Source organism: Aptenodytes forsteri, unplaced genomic scaffold (assembly GCF_000699145.1).
Source record: "Aptenodytes forsteri isolate BGI_AS27 unplaced genomic scaffold, ASM69914v1 Scaffold426, whole genome shotgun sequence".
Taxonomy (NCBI): domain Eukaryota; kingdom Metazoa; phylum Chordata; class Aves; order Sphenisciformes; family Spheniscidae; genus Aptenodytes; species Aptenodytes forsteri.
The window spans coordinates 994,978-1,017,141 of record NW_008794010.1 but is presented as its reverse complement, the minus strand read 5'-3'; the positions used below and the strand labels follow the sequence as shown (position 1 = coordinate 1,017,141).

Below are 22,164 nucleotides of genomic sequence, written 5' to 3'. Positions count from 1 at the left end.
AAAAGGAGGCTGAGGGGAGACCTCATCGCTCTCTACAACCACCTGAAAGGAGGTTGTCGCGAGGTGGGTGTCGGTCTCTTCTCCCAAGTAACAAGCGCTAGGGGACATGGTTTAGTGGGCACGGTGATGTTGAATTGATGGTTGGACTTGATCATAGAGGTCTTTTCCAACCTTAATGATTCTATGATTCTATGAAAAGAACCTGAAATATTGCTCTTAAATTCCTATTAACTTACACAATTTCTATTGCAGCTAAATTAGAACTGAACTGAAAAACTTACTGGTTCTGCTTGCTTAATATAACCTCACTTTTTATTAAATTCATTAATCTTTATTAGAAATGCATTTAATTTCTGATTAGAAACTTCAAAGCAATGTCACAGTTGTAGTGGAAAAAATGCATCGTCTCAAGAAAGTTTTGGCCTTCCCCCTGCCCCATCCATAAAATGCTGCTTGTAACCAACTTTGTCTAAATGAGCAATCCAGGCTTCAGAGATCAGCCTAGGCTACACATTTCTCTCCAGTAAAAGAGTTTCCTATTAAGCACTGTTATACTTAAATATTGATCTGGAAGCTCAAACATGTCTTGCTTCAACTTTTTAAAAAAGCACCAAGTTCCACTGGGTGCTGGCATTTATATTCATAGATTCTAGTCATGCTCAGCGAGCAGCAATTAGAAGATATCCCTTGAGTAACAGCAATTCTAAAAATATTCTGTATGCATCATAGAAGATGAAGTACCACTTTCCGCTAAAGTAATGTATGCTGTACATTCAAGTATAATTAGCACACTAGACTTCGTAAATAGTATTAAACTAATTACTGTTTGCACCACTAGTGGCAGATGTGGTTAGAGATTATTAATTACAGTGGACAATTTCTTGAATTTAACATACCAAATACAAGGCAATTTCTCCACTTTATTTTGTGTCTGAATGGCTATTTGCCGAGTGTCAGGAGGGCTCTTTTAAATTAGAAAGAGCTGTTACTTATGAAAATGAGCAAATAAAGTAATAGATTTTATTTTCTCAAAAAAAACCCAAAACTGTTCATTGACAAGGATATAATTATTTTTAGTTAATAAATTTCAATATACACCTATTCTAAATCAGGGAAACTATTCTACAGAAGTGCTGTATGTCATAAATTTACAAGCACTAGACAGGCAGGAAGTTTTTTCTCTAGCTACATAAGGTTAACCAATGTGTTCAGATGGATTTTAAATAAACACCTAAAACTTTCAACATATGTGATGAAGTAAACTGTTTCAAGAAATTTAGATACTTAAATAAAACTCACCTACTGGTAGCCAGGGCTTACTTAAAAGAGAATGGGATAGTCATTTCCTGGCTTCAACACAATATTTTGCTGAATGTGGGGATGGGAGCAGGGAAAGAAGGGTTGTAAACGGGAGCTGTCTCAGAGCTATTTTTTCAGGAAAAAAAACCCAGACCATTAAAGTTTAAATAAAATTCCCCTAGCTGTTTAATGTGCTGACACAAGGTATTGCAATTTCAGTAAATGTTGATGGACCTCCACAAAAAATGGTACATATTTCTGTCAATGTAAGACACACTGATAACCCACAGAAGTAAAATGATTATTTTTAAAAACTGACGTGATTCTAGAATGATAGTCATAATAGTGACTTGCAGGCTGACAGGCATGTGAGGAGATACCAATAGGTATTCATACCTCACCTACAGTTAGATTTCTTTTCTAGAGCATCCTTTGCCATATTAAAGTAAATTGAACTGTTCAGTTCTGTACTACTTCCCCTCTGACTATTAATTGGTTAGATTTTTGCATAAGGAACCATTTTCTTGAATACCACTCTTGTGAGCATTAATACTTGTAAGCATTAATAAAAATAAACATTAAACTTATATTCCTATTTATATTTTTTATTAATTTTAATATTTTCACTTATCAAGGCTTTATAATCTAAATACTCAAATAACACACACACCAAATAGGATTCAGCTTCTAAAAACACTTAATTTCTAAGATCACCCATTCTTATCTAGCAAAATCCCTAAGATCACTCATTCTTATGAGTTTATCAATTTGCTAATGCCTTTCTTGCTTTAAGTGCTATATTGAGTGTGCCCTTAACCTAATTCCAATACAAACACATAAATTTCAGTTTGAATTAAATGGTCGCCCCAGTAGGTATGGTGGGTTACACTTTAGGTAGGAATTCAGGCACAAAAATGCACTGGTACAGGTTACAATGATTTGTCGATCATTAATTCAAGCATTCCAACCTACTGATTTGCTGACAACTATTTCACAACATAACTGTTCTGGCTTCAGCTAGCTTAGCTCAAAGTAAATCATTTAATGAAAAACTTCAAAGAAAACAAACCTTTAGTGATGCAAGAAGCTTACAGTATGTGGGTTTGGTAATTGTAATGCAATTTTTAGTAAGCAATCTGTTAAACAAAAAACCCACCATAACAGCTATAAACTGTTAACTCTTGATGATGATCTTATCAGGAAGAATATTGATGGAATGGGATCTTCAACCCTCAGAGGTGGTCTTTCCAAGCTATGTTAAAAGCATAATGACAAATGAAGCGGGGAAGTTTTCACTAATATATAGCAACATACTTGCTTTGAGGCTGAAGAAAGACTTATAGAATCAAGTGTTATATTTACATGAAAATCATTTTAAGAACTGCAATTTCTAAACTTTAAGTGCTTCTCATTCTCTCTCTAACTTCTCAACTAAATATAGTAAACTGAGTCTGAATGCCTTGCTGCTTCTTTGAAAATTAAATCTCTCTATAAACAATAAGGATTCTTCCTGTCAAATAGAACCACGATACATTTTAAGTCATAATTTAAACTGTTTCTAAATTTTCAAAACATTCTATTATCAGTGGAAATAGGCTAATTAGCCTGCAACTATTTAATTTGTTGTCTGACTTACGGTCAAGCGATGAATTGTCAACAAGACAGGATGCTGTGTTACTGCTTCAAAGGTTGATAAAGTAGTCTTAATCAATTCTTCTGATGCAGCTTGCCCTATTAGTAAAAATAATTGTATTTCTTTATAAGATACAACAGTTATAATGCCTGCTTATAAAAGTACAGCAATATCATAGGTTATGTTACCTATTGCTCCATCCAAGTTTGTTTCTCCTGAGTCTATCGATCTGATAAAATTCTACAGAAGAAGAGGCATTTATGTTAAAACACTTTAGAAACAAAAATTAAGAAGCGTAATCACCAAATAATTACAACATGAAATTCTCTAAGGGACTATGCAAATACAAAATGTTAATGCACCTAACATTAGGAAACACTGTCATAATAATTAAGATATGAAAGACTGAAAGCATTCATGATCTAGCTGTTATAATTTTGCAAGTCTGTAATGCTGCTGGACACTTAAATGTAGAGTACAGTAAGGACTATTACTCTGACTAGTGTCAGGAATGATAACATTTCCAGCTAAATAGACAGTAATTAGATGTCTCTATTGTTAACAGAAAACTGTAATTTCTGAGAAGACTTTGAACTACTTTGGACATGGCTATGTTAAAATAACTCACTAAAAAGACCAAAGACCCTCCAGAAAATGCAATTTTCTGTTATTTGTACCATCTTTTTGATCTCCATGCATACTACACACACTATGGATGCAGTTACACACAGGAGAACATACAAAAATGCATAACCTTCTATTAAAAATCACCTAAATTAGTCATAATTTTGAGGAACAAGGACAATGAAATATTAATAATCTGGGTTAAGTAAATATTGTACAATTAGACCCATTATTCTTTTGCTTTTTAATCTTGATTTCACTCTTTTTCTTTCACTTCCATGCATAGCTGTTTACTTCATAGGGGATGCAAAAGACATTATTAACGCTTGCTAAAGAAGGAAAAATTCTCAGCAGAATTTATAATATGGTCTTTTTTACTAATGCAGTATTTAATACACAGAGAATTTACCATGGATAAACATCTTTCTCATTTTCAATTTACAGACATATATATTTATTTATATGATGTAAAGCATTAAGAAAGTGACACTTGTTTTATATTTCACTATCAATTAAAATTTTGTTATTATATATTAAATTGGCAGAAGTGTCTACATGGGTTATCTTTTTCTCAGTATGTAAGAAACATCTGAAGGATTCTTCTCTAATTAAAAATACAGTTAGAAACTAATTATATATTTCGTAATTTAAATGCATCTCAGAGGCAGTCATAAAAACTAACTGCTTCTATAAAAAAAACTTTATCTTCCTGATCATTTAAAGAAAATTACTAGTTATTATCTAATTAACTTGTTTTGGAAGAGAGTATTAATTTGTTTGCTCATTTAAGACAGTTTCACACCTAACCATAGTGTCAAGACCAATTTGGAAAAATCAATATAGTTGGTGCAAAAATTGTTCTGGCTACTAATGCTTATTTCCTTAATTTTACATCAGAAACACAAGAAAAAGATGTATTTATAAAAAAAACCAACTATCTGAGTTTTTTTAAGCACGAGGGGAATGACGTGTATTCCGCTACAGGTGAGTCTGTGCCCTGTGCACTCTGCTAGGAGCCTACTATTAGCTGTGCCTTTGGGGCAGAGCGTGTCCTCCATATATTTCTATTCACAGCTGAAAACATGAAAGGATTGTCCCGGCTCCCTCTCAATTTCTTTGCACAACAGTACTGAAAATTAAAGTGATGATGGAAATAACTTCAAAGCAGCAAGAAAAAAAATTCTCAATGAACAACAGTTACAGGAAAATAACTACTCTTTTCCTTCCAGATACCAAGCACACATCTTTCCACTGCTGATCATTTCTTACTGTTAAGGGTAAGATTGTTGAATAAATCAAAAAAAAAAAAAAAAAAAAAAAAGAGACTGTCTTGCTAAAGTCTTAGAGGCCTCAATTATAGCACAGTTGTTTGAAAAAGTACAAGCTGATGATCGAATGTGCCTTTATAGAGGTCAGTGGGAAAGTTGCTAAACACAAAATTCCAGAGTAGACTGTTGCCTGGTAGAATGGATAGTTACTCTTCCAGAAGTAATTACATTAGTCATATCATAACACAGTTCTATAAAACAGATTCAAATTTGATATTCATTTTTCAGATATACTACTTTCCCTCCCTTTTTTATGCATAAATTGAAATAGTATATGTAACTTCCTGAATTGCCTTGTTCGATGAAGACAGAAAGACAAGATGCAGGAAATACTCAGTAATCTTCTCCTCCTTGATCTGAGAGGAAAGCTGTGCTAGTATAACGAGCCTGACTTCCTCAGTCAGTAGTTCAAGCAAGCTGGAGTAACATCAAAAGAATACTTACATTGTACCTGGTCTGCTGTACCTATGTTGTTGACAGAAGAATTTCACCTTCTAAAAGGTTGATCCAAACCCATTAATAAATCTAATGCCTAGTTACAAATGCTTCAAAGAGATAAAAGGCTTTGTAATTCAACATCTACAGTTTTAAAAATTTCTTCTTCATTCTAATGCTAATTTTTATACAAATATTTTAGTAGAGCTAAATTAAACCCACATTTGCTTGGAATCAAGAGTCAAAGGAGAAAGAGAAGGGAATCTGAACAGTAAACTTTAATCTAGCTGTTTGTGGTGAAGCATTTCTTCATGCTATTGTGGAAGTAAATACCTAGTTGTCATTTATGAACCCATGTACTTAAAAGTTTTTGCTTAACTCTGATATGCAACTTTAGAATATGCTTTTTTTCTCATTGAGCGGAAACAACTGTTTCCATATGAGGAAATTACATTACAACAGTACTACTTCATTTTTGCTTTACTATCCTATGGCACACTTAAGTTTATTTTCTACTGCTAATGTCATAAACAGGTTGTAGATGTTAGCATGAAACAAATACCTTAGCTCTATAGCTTACAATACTCAGTTTTTCATCAACTAAATACAGTGTAAAAGTACTGGCAAGAAGAAAAAGGTGACAAAAGGAAAGAATACCTTAAATATAGATTAGATTATAATTTCTTTTTCATTTCTACTCATGAAATACTAGTGTAAAATTCTAGAAAGAATATTCAGTGTAATTTAGAGCTAAACTTTTCTACTCTAAAATAAAACACACAGGAAATTCTCAGTTTCAGACATGAGCAGAGTTTCTCTATACTTGAACACAGGATAACATATTTTCCCTTTGACCCAATGGATTATTACAAAATATTTTTTATAATTTCTTTTTCATTTCTACTCATGAAATACTAGTGTAAAATTCTAGAAAGAATATTCAGTGTAATTTAGAGCTAAACTTTTCTACTCTAAAATAAAACACACAGGAAATTCTCAGTTTCAGACATGTGCAGAGTTTCTCTATACTTGAACACAGGATAACATATTTTCCCTTTGACCCAATGGATTATTACAGAAAATATTTTCTGATAATATATATAGTTTTGAATATAATCAAAGCTTAAGTCTTATATTCAGAATAAAGTTCTCTCTCCGATTTATAAATTTAATGTAATTTCATTACATTAAAATAATTACCAAAATTTTATGCACATGTATATTTTGTAAAAAAGATTTAACTTAGATGGTTATACTCACAAGTAATGTCCCATAGTTGAAAAGAAACTCCTCTGTGACTATCTGGGGACGAAATACCTATTTGAATTTAGCAAAAGTTGAAAAAATTACACTAAATGCATATCTTATTACCAGAAAGAGTAAAACGCATTTCACAGCCATGTTAAAAAACGAGGACAAAATATGTATTTGCTTCTATCATTAGAGTTGTCTTACAATGTGCAAAAATAAGGCTTACATCTTTAATCCTGTTACATAGCTCAAATACTCATCTACACGTTAATAAAAGTTCTATTTTATCCATTCTGATCATGATCAGCAGAAATGAGATTTTGGGAAACTGCAAGAGTTTGTCCTTTGTTTAACAATTTTTGGAAAAAAAAAAAAATCTACCTGGGATGTCACAAGATGAAGCACTACAGGCATCATAGGAAGGCACATCTTCAGCTGTTTGGCCTGAACTGTTGATGGGTGTTTACGTCCAGAGACATTAGTTAAGGCAGTGAGAATGTCACCTATAGAAAACAACATTTCAGACTGATCTAACATAATTGCTTTACTAAACAACAGCAAATGACATATAAAACATCTCTGTTCCAGTATCCTCTGTTCAATCCCATCTTCTCCCTCCTGCCAAAAGTAGTGTTCATGTGACTGCATGATAAATCAGGCTGATCCAGCACTTTTCTTTCCTAGCTCAGTGTTCAGCCAGGCCAATTTCCTGCTCTGGCTACAGGGACAGACGCGCAAATGTGACCTCTGGCAAAACGGTGAGGATAGAAATATAAGGCAGGTGTAGAAGCAAAGATGAAATTACCCCTCTTGGCAGGGTGGACTTATACTGGCTTTAGGTGGCTACATATGCATGGAATTATACTCTTGAAATTCTGTGGATGCAAATCTATTTCCAGTGAAATAAAAAGCAAAATTCTCATGACTTCCAGCTGATCAAGAGCTGAATTCACCATAAAGAGTAGGTGACAAACTGCTCAAGCAGTATGTTTTTCCTGCAGCATAGTACCACTGGAAGAAACAAACATCCTCCCCCCACCTTCCAAAAGATCCCTCCACCAGCCATGCACACACACATTCTCATACACAAGTTTAACAATGACACAAGTGACATAAAGCAACAGGAATTCTCACTTTCTCATAAAAGAGGTAGCAACAGGTCAATGAGAGAAGTTAGTTGCCTCCATAACAAACCTCAGACACAATAATGAGGGAACAAAATTTTAATTGCAATAGTGAAAATTATACTCCAAACTTCAGAAAAGACATATAAAATCAAGAAACATTATGCTAAATTGGTATTACATTAACTATTGTCTCAGAAAAGCAAGACCCCTTCTGCATGGGATAAAGAACAGAAGCAGCAGGAGAAAAGTCACGGCTCATATGCAAAGAAGGAAAATTCTGTCCCTATAGTCTGAAAATATTAAAAGTCAAATCCTGCCTTGAAAGAACACTTACTCTATTTTTTTCCCTAATGAGAGAGCTGCACAAAACTGTAAAAGGGAAATCACATAGACGTTAAACAAATAAAGGATGGGATTTGGTATTTCATACAATTTTCATGCCAGAAAAGGCCCTTCCTTTCAGGGTAAGTCAGAGTTTATTCATGTTGAGTAATACCAGTGGTTTTCTTCTGCTCCCGTGGAGTTCAATTTTCAACATAAGCAGAAATGACAGAGCCTGGCACTAAAGTAGGTTGTAAAAATACCTACCCTTAAAGGTTTGGCTCGTTCTATAATATGCTGCTCAAGAAAAAGTAAGTGTTGCCTAAAATTCTCCAAATACACAAACCAAAATACTGTTTTTTCATTAACACATTTTTGTTTTGAATGACACACAATACTGTAATTCAACAAGACCTCTCTGTGGTTAGCAACAAATAATTTACTGAACAATCTACTCTCAAAGATTTAAGGCCTATATCATCATCACATTTGCCAATTTTGCAGTTGATAAATAGATAGATATGGTTACTTGAATTTTTATCATAATCTAAGCAATTTATATCTACTTCCTAGAAATAGGTTAAATATTATAAATGCAGAAATAAAATTAGTTTCTTACCTACAACAACTGAAAACTTTTAAAACCATTCACAAGATTAACAATTTATTTCATTTGTTTAAATGTATCTTTACGGCCAATTTCTACAACTTGTTAATCTATTTGGTTTATAGCTACATCTGGTGGAAGAAGATGGGATCAGTAAGGAGCTTCCATAAACGTATATTAAAAAAGCCAGCTAGGATTAATTCTAAATCAACAGTTTAACTGCTCTTAACTGTTACACTTTGCAAATCTGGTTATTTTTCTTAGCAGCCCATAGCTTTTACCTCCTCAAGCAGAACATGTTCCTTTGTCATACTCACAACAATAAAAAGAAAAAGCCTTCTGACAAATGTGGGCAAATATGGACAGATAGTTTTATCTTCATAAAAACAATCAATCAACACACAAACCTAGCTTGGAAAGGAAAACAAAGTGTAAAAATTATGCTTGATATATCAGTTGTCAAGAATGCATTGAAACTGTACATCAGTAGTAAAAAAACCAGCAGAATACATGTTAAAGCAATTGATGTACTATGTATTATACTGATAGTAACTATATATTTGATGTATAGTACTTTCAGGTTCTGAGGAAATATCAGGGCCTACTATATTAGTTGCATATAGTACATACAGACAGTAGGAGGTGAATTTCTGCCTCAAACATTTATAGTCTGAGACTTCCAAATATAGCCAATACGCAAACCTGATATTTATTTCGAAAAAAGGGATTAGGTATTTGCAGCAAGGCAAAAATTTACATTGTCACAGGAAGTAAAGTTTCTTTTAAAATAGCAGCATGACATTTAGGTCTACTGACCTTTGCAGTGCTACCATTTCATTTTCAATATTCTAGCAATAATGTAGAGAAGATGAAAAATAAACCAGGTATCATCTCATCAGAAAAAAAAATTATGAAAAAAATGTTTTATCATTTAATGACAAAGCATACACAATCAGGATTGGGTTTGCTCCCTTTCTTTTCTTGAATACTCACAGCATTTCCTTCCTTGTCTTCCTATTTAGCTTTCTTACTCTGTTCTGTGGGAGATCTCACCCACCAGAAGTTTTAATAAAAATTTTAATGATGATTCAGACCGGCCACACCAATCTCATTTTCCCCTTCCTTCCTTCTTGTCTCCTTCTTCATCCCTTCTCCCTCTTTTCTTCCCTCCCCCTCTCTTTCTCCATCCCTTCTCCCCCTCTGCCCTTCCCCTCCACTCAGTTCCTTCCCTTCTCTTCCCCCTCCCTCCTCTTTCCTTTCTTTTCTTCCTACCCTCCTCCCTTCCCTTCCTCTCTCTCCCCTCCTCCCATTTCCCTTCCTCCTTCTTCCCTTTCCTCCCTAACTCCCTTCCTTCCCTTCTTTCCCTTCTTCCTTCACTTGTTCCTAATTAACTTTCCCAAATAAATACCTCATCTTTCTTCATATAACATATAGCACAGCTTTTCCCAGGAAAGACAATCCCACCATTCTTACTCATCTAGGGTAATTTATGTGACATTTCTTTTATTCAATATCAACCCTATGTTCAAATCTCACCAATAGATCCTCCTTAATTTTTCAAGATTTTATCTATTACTTTTGTACAAATGGCCAAAAGTCTCATCCTGTTTCATCACCTTCTCTTGACTGACTCCCCAGACTCTCGAACTAATTTCTTTCTACTCCAGTTTCTTCTCTGGTCGCCCAATGAGTCCACATTACGCCCTGCAATTTTTGTCCTATCTGCACACATGCTTTTCACTGTTCCTTCTGCAAGTCCCCTCTTCCCCAGTACCTCACCCCACTATGACAAGTTTGAGCATATTCAATGATGAGAGGACTTTAGCTGCTATACCCAAGCAAATTTCTGTTTGAACGTATATGAACAGCACAAAGTAGCTTTTTATCATTCCAAAGGCTCAAATACTAGTGAAATTTGAGCAGACATTCACAAAATTGTCCAAATGCATATCCTTGGCACAAAAGCTACTTTGCTGAAACTTCATGTCCTTATTCCTAAGTATAAGGGATGGGCTGAGGTAGCACTGACATCCTCTCAGAGAAAATCTGAGGATTTCCTATGCATGAGCAAATCCGTTTCAGATGTCTAGAACAACTGAAGTATCTAGGCTGAAATTTTCCAGAAAAATTGCCTGAAGCAAATACTCAACATATAAGTTTCAGTATAAGTGATTAACATGTACTCACAGATATGCCCTGTTGCATCTCTCCTAGCTTTGTGCTTTATGAGGTAAATTTGCTCTTAGGTTTTTAAATGTTTGGAATATCTTTAGAACATTGATAAAACTTCTTGTACATTCGGGCCTCATTCCTGAGTTTATGGGGCTTACCATTCCACAAATACAAAACATTAATACAGGAAATCATGCATTCCAATACAAAATATCTGATCATGACATAACTAAAGAACTTCACGAAGCTGATATCATGCAAACTTCATGTAATCAGACAATACAGTCTGTCCACCTGTATATGTAAGGGGATACTTGTTTCTCGAGGGAGTAAGCAAAGGTAAGATTTGTTCAGTTAACCAACTGAATTTACCTAGAATTCCTGGCAGCTCCCGCACAATGTGACAGATGAGAAGATCCAGGCATTTTGACAGGTATTCACTGCCACCTTGCTGCTCTTTTCCTGGCGTGGTCTTTCTGCTGTCTCTTTCAATATACATCACGAGTCTACATTTAAGCAAGTGCAAAACATTACCTCTCAAAACAAAAAAAATGACACTATATCTCAAAAATATTACTGAACCAGACATTTCTAGTATCTGTGGTTACAATCAAGATGATACATTAGTTTTGGCTCTAATTTTGTTGAAATTTTAGACTTTCCCTTTCAAATAAAAAATTTTTAAAATAATGTAAATGACTGAGTCAAGGAACAAGAGGAAAGAAACCCTTAAGCTACTGTAAGTAAGTGCAACTCTACCAGTTTAAATGAATATATGATGCTAACATAAGGAGTGAATCCCTCTGCAGACTTAGACAGAGAGAGACTAATTTTAAAATCCACTTTATTTTGAAATATATGACCAATATGCACAATATGAGCAAAAGACTGAAGACATTCATTTTCAACATGTAAGAATTCCTAAAGCAAGAATAATTTGTCAATGTAACAAGAGATCAATCTTTCAGTCAAGAAAAATCATACTACATAAATCATACTACAGCCTATCAAAATGTTAGCACTAGTTAGAATGACCATACTGAAAGAGATAAAAATCCCAACTAGCCTTACATTCTTTCTCTAGAAATCTGGTGTTCAAGATTTCTAAAGACAAACCCAATGCTTACATTCTAACTGATAAGTGCTGTATAGCTATGCCATTCTGCAGAATTACATTTCCCATAGTAAACTATGGTAACTGATTTATTAGCCATCAGCTAACTTACAAGAGATTGCTTTAATAATACACCTGTAACAGAATGCTTCAGGCAATATTTTAAAACGCTCATTTGAATAGACAGAACGGCCAGACTTCCCTTTAGGGGCATAATATTGACATCTTTGTTTCACACTCGAACTCCCTAGGGGTCCTGTGCAAAAAAAAAAAATCAGTCACTGGTGACTGAAATCCATACTCTGGATTTTAAGAATGTACTTCAGTATTATCTTTTTTTTTTTTTTAAATACCCTTCTTATAATCAATGCTCTTTTACAGACGTATGAAAACAACTTCTTTAAACTGCCTCAAGTGTACACAACAAAACAGCAGAACTCTCAAACACAAAATTTTGTCCTAGGAGGTGTATATTTCCATCAAAAAGCCAATTTACTCAATGAAATCAAAACTACCTAAGAATGCATTTTGCAGGATTAGGCCTCTAAACAATGCATGATTGTTATGGAATACTACAACGACCTTATCCTTCCTGAACTGTGCTACAGAGACAAAGACCCGTTCAATAACTACCTTTCACCTCTGCAACAGCCCAGATGCAACACATTCAGCTACACTCCCCAGAGACTATGGGGACATCTTTTATTTTTCTTGCAATCACTGGAAATTGTATTAAATTACAAGGATTTTTTATTTGTCTGGTAGAAGAGAACTACTTAAAAATCTGACATTATGCTTCAAATGGAATTTTCTTTAAAAAGCTTTAAGTTTTTTTAATATAAAAAATTGAATGTTTTAAATTAAGATAGTATAAAGCCCTCTAGCCTTTCCAGACAACCAAGTATTTTTTACTCAAAAACTGTTTAACAAAAACATGACAAAAGTTCAGAGTTTGTATGGATTTTTTTCTTTAAGAAAACACTTCCATGATTTAACAATCATCTGAATTTATATGGAAATAAGTTTAAATCTGTTTAAGTTATACTTAAAATAGGCTGAGTAGACTTCAACATCAGCAGTTTTATTGCTGGGGGTGGGGTGGGGAAGGGGTTCATTTTTTAAAAGCATGTTCTATTAGTTAATCACATTTGAGAAGCATACAAAGTATGTTCATTTATTCTGAGAGATGAAAGATACAAAGTTTACGTAAACTCATGAGTTCTTTCTTTTTGTGTTGTCCTTCCCATCACAAAATTGTCTTTCACATAAAGATTTTCTAAAAATATGCATAACTATTTTTTCCCCGATAGTACTGTTCAACTAAACATTGTCTCTCGAGAAAATTGTACAGATCCATATATAGGCAGGAAAGCATTAGTATCTCTATTTTCCTTCAACAAATTCCTCAGTCATATGTAGAACAATTCATCAGTTACTTTTATTCCCTGAAGAATCTCAGTGTTCTGTCTAATGGGCAAAACTAGGCCTATGGAAATACATTTATTCAATTCATTTAATGCACACGTTTGTCTTGCACTTAACAATACATGAAAAAATATGTAGGTGTTACTATAAATAAGTTAAATATGATGAGGAATAAACCACTGTCTATGAAGCCAGGTTTGATTTTAAAAAAATTTCTTCAAATATCTGTATTGCATGATATGGCTGTCAGCAAGCTTTTACTCCTGATTAATAGGAATGGGAATGAGGTCTACTACTTTAAAAGCATAAGAACTGTTCATTTAAAGATGATCAACATGAAAAAAGAGAAGATTTAGTGAAAATTCAGAAGACTGAGCAGAAGCGTGACAAGACATGGTCTTCAAATATACAGAAGTCACTGTAAAGGGAAAGAGACTACATTGTTTTCTGTGCTTAATCTGTAGAATTGACATTTCAATGAGGAAACAGCAAGAATTTTTGAGTGTTAGGAATAGCTAACAATTAGAATAGCTATCAAAAAGAGGTCATGGAATACACACCAATTTCCACCAATCATTAAAAAATATTTCTCAAGCATTACAGACCTTGGCCTGGATCAGAAGGGTAGACCCTGCAACCTCTCAAGGTCTCTTTAAGAACTGTTTTCTAAAATTCATTCATTCCCTTCGATCAGTGACATTCACCCTCAACATCCTTAAAATCAGCTTTAGATATCAGTAAGGCTCAGCTACAACTTTACCAGAACCTCAACAGGGGGAAAAATGCATGCGGCCACCAGATGACTGAACCTAAAAGCAGGAGGTCTCTCACTAGCAGTCTTCCCCCTACTTCTCCCTTCAGTTCACTAAGTTCACAGAGAATGACAGACCTCCATGAAACTAAAGAATGTCTTGCATGCTCTGAGGACATATACAGTCCATTTACGCCGACAATTCAAGGACCCATTTTTAGTCAACCTCTGCTAACAGAAAATGATGAAGATTTTTAAAGGAAGTTTAATATAGATATATTGTTTATTTTACAGAGGTGTAACACCGGATGGCAGATCATGCTAGCAAGAAGGGTCAATCCCTATTTCTCCCCATCTACGCTTTTTTTTCTTTTTTTAGTTTGATACCAGCTTGCTGGATTTTTTTCCTGAAATCACTGACTTGTGTAATTGTTCCCTTCTACCTTCAATTTCCATGTTTTCCCATTTGACTGAGCACCAATTTCTTTTTCTCGCTATTTTTCTAGGCCAGTCTTAGACATATAAAGTCAACAGCCTATGCTAGATGTGAGATTGTAATAGGTCTCCAGGTAAAGCTTTTCCTTTGAGGGCACATACAAGATCTGAAAATTTAAAAAATATGGAAGGTGGGGACAGATAACAGAGAAAGATTTTGCTCTGAAGTTCTGCTTTTGTGCGTAGTTAGGCTTCTGCAGGCTGTGAAAGTCTGTCAGGAATACTACCCTATCTTTTCACAAGTGTCCATCTCTGCAGATAGTATAAAAAGAGGTTTAAATAAATTCTTTAGGGAGGAAGTTCAATCTCCAGGGCAGTCTCTATTCACCTAGGAAATTCTCTGAAACCGTTTAGATCCAGAAAGAACAATTCAGTGAGACTAATCAGAAATTACTACTAGTTCAGAAAAGGGTGAAATTATAAGTCTCAACAAAACTTCAGGTTGTATCCCTCCTCTCATTAACAGGTAGCCTGCCTTTGCAAATCATGGAAAAAACAAGGAGACTGGAAAACTCAATGTGATTAGCAAAAGAAATACATTTGCATATTGTAAGCAAACAAGTGCTATTTCAGCCTAAAAGGTCTCCTACCTTCTCTAGCTGTATCACATGTGGAATAACAAAAAGCATGTAATGGACTACCATGAGACAGGTAGAAAAAAGAATAACAGGTGAATTGTATCAATGTTGTGTTGAGAAAAAATTCACTTCAAAATTACATTTGATATTACGTATAAATGCTTTTCATCCACGGATCTCGAAATCTTGAAGTACTTTGGAAAGTCCTAGTGGAATTTCCTCAGTGACATCCATTGTCAAACTCTTGAATTACACACTCCCACCACAACTAATTTCATAATTCAAAAATACGCTACGACAGATTCAGAGAATGTGGTTTTTGAAAAATAAAAATAAAAAAAAAAATCACAAAAATCTCTGCAAATGTATGTATAATTTTTATTACGAAACTAAACAAAAGCCTTTTCCAACGCCAAACTGAGCAACACTTAACTTGAAGCTGTAGAGATATATGCAGTGTTGCCATGAAAGAGTTATTACTGACTGTTTTATCATCTGCATCATATCCTTTAACTGATGCACACTGAAAAATTGCCATATTGATTATCTTTATCATAAACAGATTTTATAATCTCAAGCAATATAAATCCCATTACAGGCATTAGCTGCAACTGCTAAAGACAAACCAGTAAGTAGAAATTATGCACATTTTACTACATACTCTTTATATTTCTCAAATCAAACACATTCATAAAGAGAATTTGAGTATATCAAACATTTTCAATAGTTATCCAACTGATTACTGCTTACTGTACTAGCAATTTTGAATTTATTAGTCTTAATTTTGAAGTAACTTTCCTGTCACAGAACTGGAGACATTTAACCAGAATACACCAATAGGAATTCAACAGTATAAGTCAAAGAATATCCATTATTTCTACTGGGCTTAAAATTCTTCCTGACTTCAGGATATTATGGAAGTAGTTGTCTCCACATATAATGGGTCATTTCTCCTCTCTCATCCTACTGTAGCCATCTTACTTTCTGGATGCAAGAGAAAGGTTTTAGTCTAGATGATCTATCCTGTCAATTGATATACTGTTCACTGAAGAACAATTATGAAGAAAAACAAACAAATTAAGAAAAACAGTTTATCAATTCAATAAAGCTGCTATAAGGCTTGCCTATTGTTTTACCTAATGTGTTATATTATGTATTGGTCCCTAATCAGCTCTGTCTGGAGCGTCACAATACAACAGCAGGAAAAAGCCAAAATTCACAATACAAAATAACATCTCAAATTCACAACACATTCTCTTCAGAAAGGCTGCTCATTTGAAAGCATTATAAATAAAGAGATCACATTGTCGATAAAAATTATTAAAGTTTTTCTCCTTCACATAATACCCCAGGTATAAAGAAACATAGTAACTGTCAGTACAGGACTTCTGTCAGACATTTCTCCAAACACACAGATCAGTCCTATGTGCTATAACAAGCATATGAATAGCAGCAGTCATTAAAAATGTAACCATTCAAAAAGTTACTTACAAATCATTAGAGACATTTTTCACTAACCAGAACACATCACCTGATAAAACATTTCTGGAAGTATAAAAAGATACACATGAAAAAGACTTGGATTCAGAACTTATTCTCTATGATCTACAAAAATTGGGATATCTACAGATTCATATGTGAGTGGAGGGGTATACAATGATAGCACCCCACAAGATGTCCTCTCACAATGGCTTCATGGTATAACTCACGTGCTCCTTCCAATCCAGCCTTTTAGCTCCAATGCATACATCTTAATTCTTCTCAAATATCATTATAAGATATAAGGTTATATTTGCTGTAAATGTAGTTAGATTTACAGCTACCCACAAGCTTCATCCTTTTTTACTTTCAGTTGCAAACCTGCTTTATTCCAATACCATAAAAACTGGGTTTACACTGTATTTTGCTGTTCTTCATAATGAACAGTAGAAGATATAAATCCCAAATAAAAATTCTTCCATTTTATTTCTCCAATCACCCCCGAAACACGGTGACAATTTACATTCTAACAAAGTTTAATTTCTTCTTGTCTGATACAGGAATGTTTTTGTGCCATCAGAAGACACAAAAATTCAAATAACTATTCCACTGTGAGTAAAATATAATTTTAGAGAAGTCATTTCTTGCAAAGTATTTTAAAACATAGAAACAAATAAAATATTTCATGTAAAAGTTAAAGGAATTCAGTGGTCATTATAAATCACTCCAACAACATATATAGCCAAGAAACATTATTTTACCTTGAATGTGCCTATACTGAAAAGATTATACCACACCCCAAGATGAGGAAGGTACATGACAGACCTTTTTATTTTGCTTTCCCACCATAGTAACAACTCACTGTTGCAGGATTTGTTTTGCCCAACCCAAAGCAAAATCTGCTCCTTGCTAATTGTCACTGGGACCGCAAGTTACTTTAAAAGACAAACTCTGCCTGTAAGACAGTGGCTTCCCCTTGTGAGTAATCATCACACCTGATGACCCCAGACGAAAGAGAACACTCTTTTCTTGATATTCTCATGAATAAAAGGATTCATATTACACAGAAAATAGTTCACTCCTAAAACATTGGCTCAAAAATACCACACATTTTAAAGTATTTCAGGTATGACTTTGAAAATAAATATTACGTCTCTAATTATCTTTCATTATTACCTTACCTTGCTTGACAACTGAGTAGCAACATCTCCCTGTTATTAATTAAAACTTGTAGCAGGACCAGAAAGGCTTTTGCTCGAATAAAAGTTGAAGGACTTTCAAGTAAACGAGTAATTGTAGTCACAAAATCCTTGGTGGAAATAAACACAAATACGTTAATATTATTTTATGGAAAAGGGTTACTTGCACTGTATTTTTAACACTGTATACATTTAAAAGTTGCTCACTTTCACATGCATTCTGTATTAGTATGGTACTTTTCATGTCACTCACAGAAAAAAAAAAAAGAAAAAAAAAAATCCATAAAACACTACTAAATAAATTCCGTCCAAGACAGACTGGCCCAGTGCAAAGCTGCTTTGTACATCTTCTCAAGAGCTGCAACAAGTAAAAACTATCTAAGGTACTATGTCCAAAATGGTACAAAATGAACTACAAAATATGATGGAACTTATATTTTAAAATGTCCTACCTTAAGGATAAATGTAGGATATTTTAATATATTTATTTTAAAAGAAGACCAAAGGATTTTCAGAATACATAAATATTTCAGCACAAATATGATTAAACATTTACCTATTAATTCCCATATATGCAGGAAGATTACAAACAACACCTTGGTTGGATACGATCATGTCTACATCAGACCCTAAATTATACAACAGATGCTCCAAATAGATGGCAAAACTGTTTCTACCTTCTCTGATTGTACTTATCTAAAATAATTTTATTTTGGCTTCATGAAGTGAAGAACACCTTTTCAAGGAACAACCCAAATTAGGGGTTGGAAAGAAAGAAAAAGGATAAACTGCAAGCAGTAAGGAGCCATGACTTTCCTAATCCACTGACCATTCTCCATTCCTATGATAAAGTCGATTTATAAGATGCTAAAATCCTTGCTAACTCCTTACTTCCTGTAAATCCAAATGAAAGAATATTTTAAAAGTTTAACAAAGAGAGTGAGAAATAAAGAATAACCACAAAATATTTCCCTTCAAAAGTTTAACAATGGTTAGCTGACTGGATTCTGAAATCACAGCTTGCTGCTTTTTCTCTCTCTCTGTATTTTGCCCTGTATATTGAAAGGATTTTCTTCTCTAGTTTCTGGAATGTGGCCTGACATGTAGAAAGATGAGAGATTCTTGTGTACTGCCTCAGTTTCCAAGGGAATAAAGCTGAGAATCAGCGGAAGGAAAAAAAGAGCTCTCATATTATGAATAACAGAATTGGGTATTATGAGTTGTAAAAAGCATAAGATAAGGATCATTTCTGCTCTGTCCAACAGTATGTTGTAATTCCTGAAGAGCCAAAGGAGAAAAAAGAAAAAGAAAAAAAAACCAAACCAACCATATGGCGTATCCTCTACCTCCAAGGAATAAAAATATCTGCTACTCATCCGTACTCCTCTTCTATGAAGACCAATTGGGCTATTTGGTTAAAAAAAAAAAAGAATTAAAAAAATCCATCGTCAAAGATCACCTTGCTGGCAGCAGCAATGGTGTTTTTTGGATCAGCTCTTGATCAGAATGGCTTGTTCTGAAAACACAAACCCTACTTAAAATCTCTCTCTCAAAAAAAAAAAAAAAAAAAAAAAAAAATCAGAATTAAAAACTGAGCCAGAATTTACAAATTGAGTGAATTGGCTCTATCCAAGAATTAGACTGAGCACAAATGGCCTCATCAACAGAAACTACCTTCAAACATTTGAGCTGGATTCTCAAGGGAGTAACACTACAGAATAAAGAGGTGCCTAGTGTGTGCCTGCATGTTGTGTACAAAGTTTAAAATCCTGCTGTGTGACGCACATTTAACATACCAAGTATCATTCAAATTCCCTTTTCTGCTGACGGAATAAGTGAAAGGCAACTTCATTGCCCTTAAACTGAAAATCAACACAATGTAATTTATTAAAGACAGTCTTTGCAACAATTAAATATACCTCTTTACAGAGACTGGAAAAAGAACAGGAGTGTGAGAGTTGGCCAACAAACCATCAGATTTTACCCTGATACCATTTTAACATTGTCTTCAAAAGCAGTCAGCATAGACAGTAACTACAGAAATCCCAGAAAAAACAAGCTGTTATTAATTATTCTAGAACTGTTTTGTTGTATTTCTGTAATTTACTTCATAAACAGACGAGTTCCTCAATCTTGTGGTTAATAAGCATAAGCTATGTAAAGTGTATTGCTTTAAACACTTCAACAGCTCATGGAGCATGACTTGTAGCTCCTCCAGTATGAACCTGCAGGGGTAAAGTTCTTAAATTACAATCTACTAAAAGCAAAGGTTGAAATTTTAATAAAGTGGGGTTTTGTGGGGGTTTCTGGTTTTTTTATGAAATTACTCAAAACCACCAAAAAAGTTTTTACGTTAAGAAACACCGTAAAGCCTCAGACTTAGTGAAAGAGTATATATAATGGAACACTGCCTGCTAACATAAATGGACTTGATAGACCAAGCACAGGGATGCCATGACAAAGACACATGCAACTACAAGCCAAAGCACATCTGACTGGTTTTAGTCCTCATGCTCTGGAAGGCAAGAATACTTCAATGTGACATATGAGGGTTACCATGGGTTAAGACAACATTGTCAATTAAAATCAGTTACACCAGACTTATCTGGGAACGTTCTAATAACCTGGCTTAAGGAATAAATGTGACATTTTGGAATCTGCTTTTCTGGCTGGTCTGAGGACTGCAAAACAGCAACAGTTTATCCAAAGAACATTTGAAGCACATCTTTGCTGACCTGCAGAACTCAGTATATCAGAAAAGCCAAAAATTGCTGAAATACCATCTAATACATTAATTATTAATCATTTCACTGTTACATTGCTCTTCCCTCCCCTGCAACTGTTTGATGCATCCATGGAGACTCTGCAGGGTAAGGACAGTTTTTTCATTGCAACTGAAAGCACTGTCGACTGCAACAAGATCATGAGATTTTCTATTGGATACTCTTAGCAATACTGCAAAGCAAGTTCAAAACAAACCACAAAAAGCAATGAGGTTTTTGAATTGGCTACACAAGGGCAAAACAGTTAGACCACTATTTCACTATACAATAACTGAAGTTGTGAGTGCAATCATTTGTTGTATTGTTGTGTATTTTCAAATTCCCTTTCTATGTACTGCAAGTGCCTCTATAATATTATAAGTTAAGAGTTACAAAGATTTTGTTAAAGACATATCTTTTTTTTAATTCGTACTGATATTGACAGGTAAAAGACAAAGAACTGAAAAAAAAAAGGAACTGAAATATGAAGGCAATGTTTGTAATACACTTATAATGCTTTTTTTCAGTGCCATAATTGGATATGACCAAGATAAAAAGGGACTATGGCCAATGGTGCAGGGAAGCGAAGAAACAATGCAGTTGTGACAACATATTGCTGTAACTATCTGAATAATTTTACTTATTAGTATTTGAGAAAACACAAACAAATTAAAAAAACATTGCTAATTACTTTCATCTGGCTGTCAAGATTCACCTTTGAATGACTGAAAACCAGTCAAAAACTTTTTGAATGCAGTTAGGTTCTTCCAGAGGTCAGATAATGGGGTGGTTTGTTTTTTTGGTGGGGTTTTTTTTGTGCTTTTTTTTTTTTTTTATCTACTGCTATAGTGTGTCAAAGATTTTTGATTTTGAGTTCTTTTTCCACACTTTATTTTAAAAACATTATTTCAGGTTTTTTTGTTTCCAAGACAAGAAACTAAAATAGAAAGGCTCTATATCAGAGACGGATTTAGCCATTGTAGGTCTCTGAAGATTTATACTAACGTAGATGACCACAGAACTGCGTTTCTCCTTTGTCTTCTGTTTTTTATTTTGCAACTGGTTTTATTGCTGTTCTTGAAGGGAGTAGAAAATAGAAAATAAGGGCAGCCTTAGGTCTTGTAAGCTAAGGGAGTTTCCAGATAACATGGTGGGGTGACTCTCATGACTGGAGTGCTGCAATGGATGGCTATAGACTCTTCAGAAGGGACAGGCGAGGAAGGAGAGGCGGTGGGGTGGCCCTGTATGTTAGGGAGTGTTTCGATTGTATAGAGCTCAACGATTGTGATGATGGTACGGTTGAGTGTCTATGGGTAAGGATGAGGGGGAAGGCCAACGAGGCAGATATCCTGCTGGGAGTCTGTTATAGACCACCCAACCAGGATGAAGGGGCGGATGAAGCGTTCTATAAGCGGCTGGCAGAAGTCTCACAATCGCTGGCCCTTGTTCTCGTGGGGGACTTCAACTTCCCGGACGTCTGCTGGAAATACAACACGGCAGAGAGGAAGCAGTCTAGGAGGTTCCTGGAGTGTGTGGAAGACAACTTCCTGACGCAGCTGGTAAG

At 34.5% G+C, this 22,164-nt stretch overlaps 1 protein-coding gene across 1 annotated transcript in view; it reads right to left on the bottom strand.

Annotated features, from left to right (window-relative positions):
• ULK4 (unc-51 like kinase 4) overlaps positions 1 to 22,164 on the bottom strand; it is a 261,157-nt gene that overhangs the window by 165,748 nt on the left and 73,245 nt on the right. Inside the window, exons 21-26 of the mRNA XM_009290482.2 lie at positions 17,821 to 17,948; positions 11,170 to 11,303; positions 6,952 to 7,073; positions 6,580 to 6,636; positions 3,121 to 3,172; positions 2,936 to 3,030 (exon numbers count right to left, since the gene is read on the bottom strand). Of these exons, the coding sequence (XP_009288757.2) occupies positions 2,936 to 3,030; positions 3,121 to 3,172; positions 6,580 to 6,636; positions 6,952 to 7,073; positions 11,170 to 11,303; positions 17,821 to 17,948 (588 nt within the window). The remainder of the gene's footprint in view (positions 1 to 2,935; positions 3,031 to 3,120; positions 3,173 to 6,579; positions 6,637 to 6,951; positions 7,074 to 11,169; positions 11,304 to 17,820; positions 17,949 to 22,164) is intronic.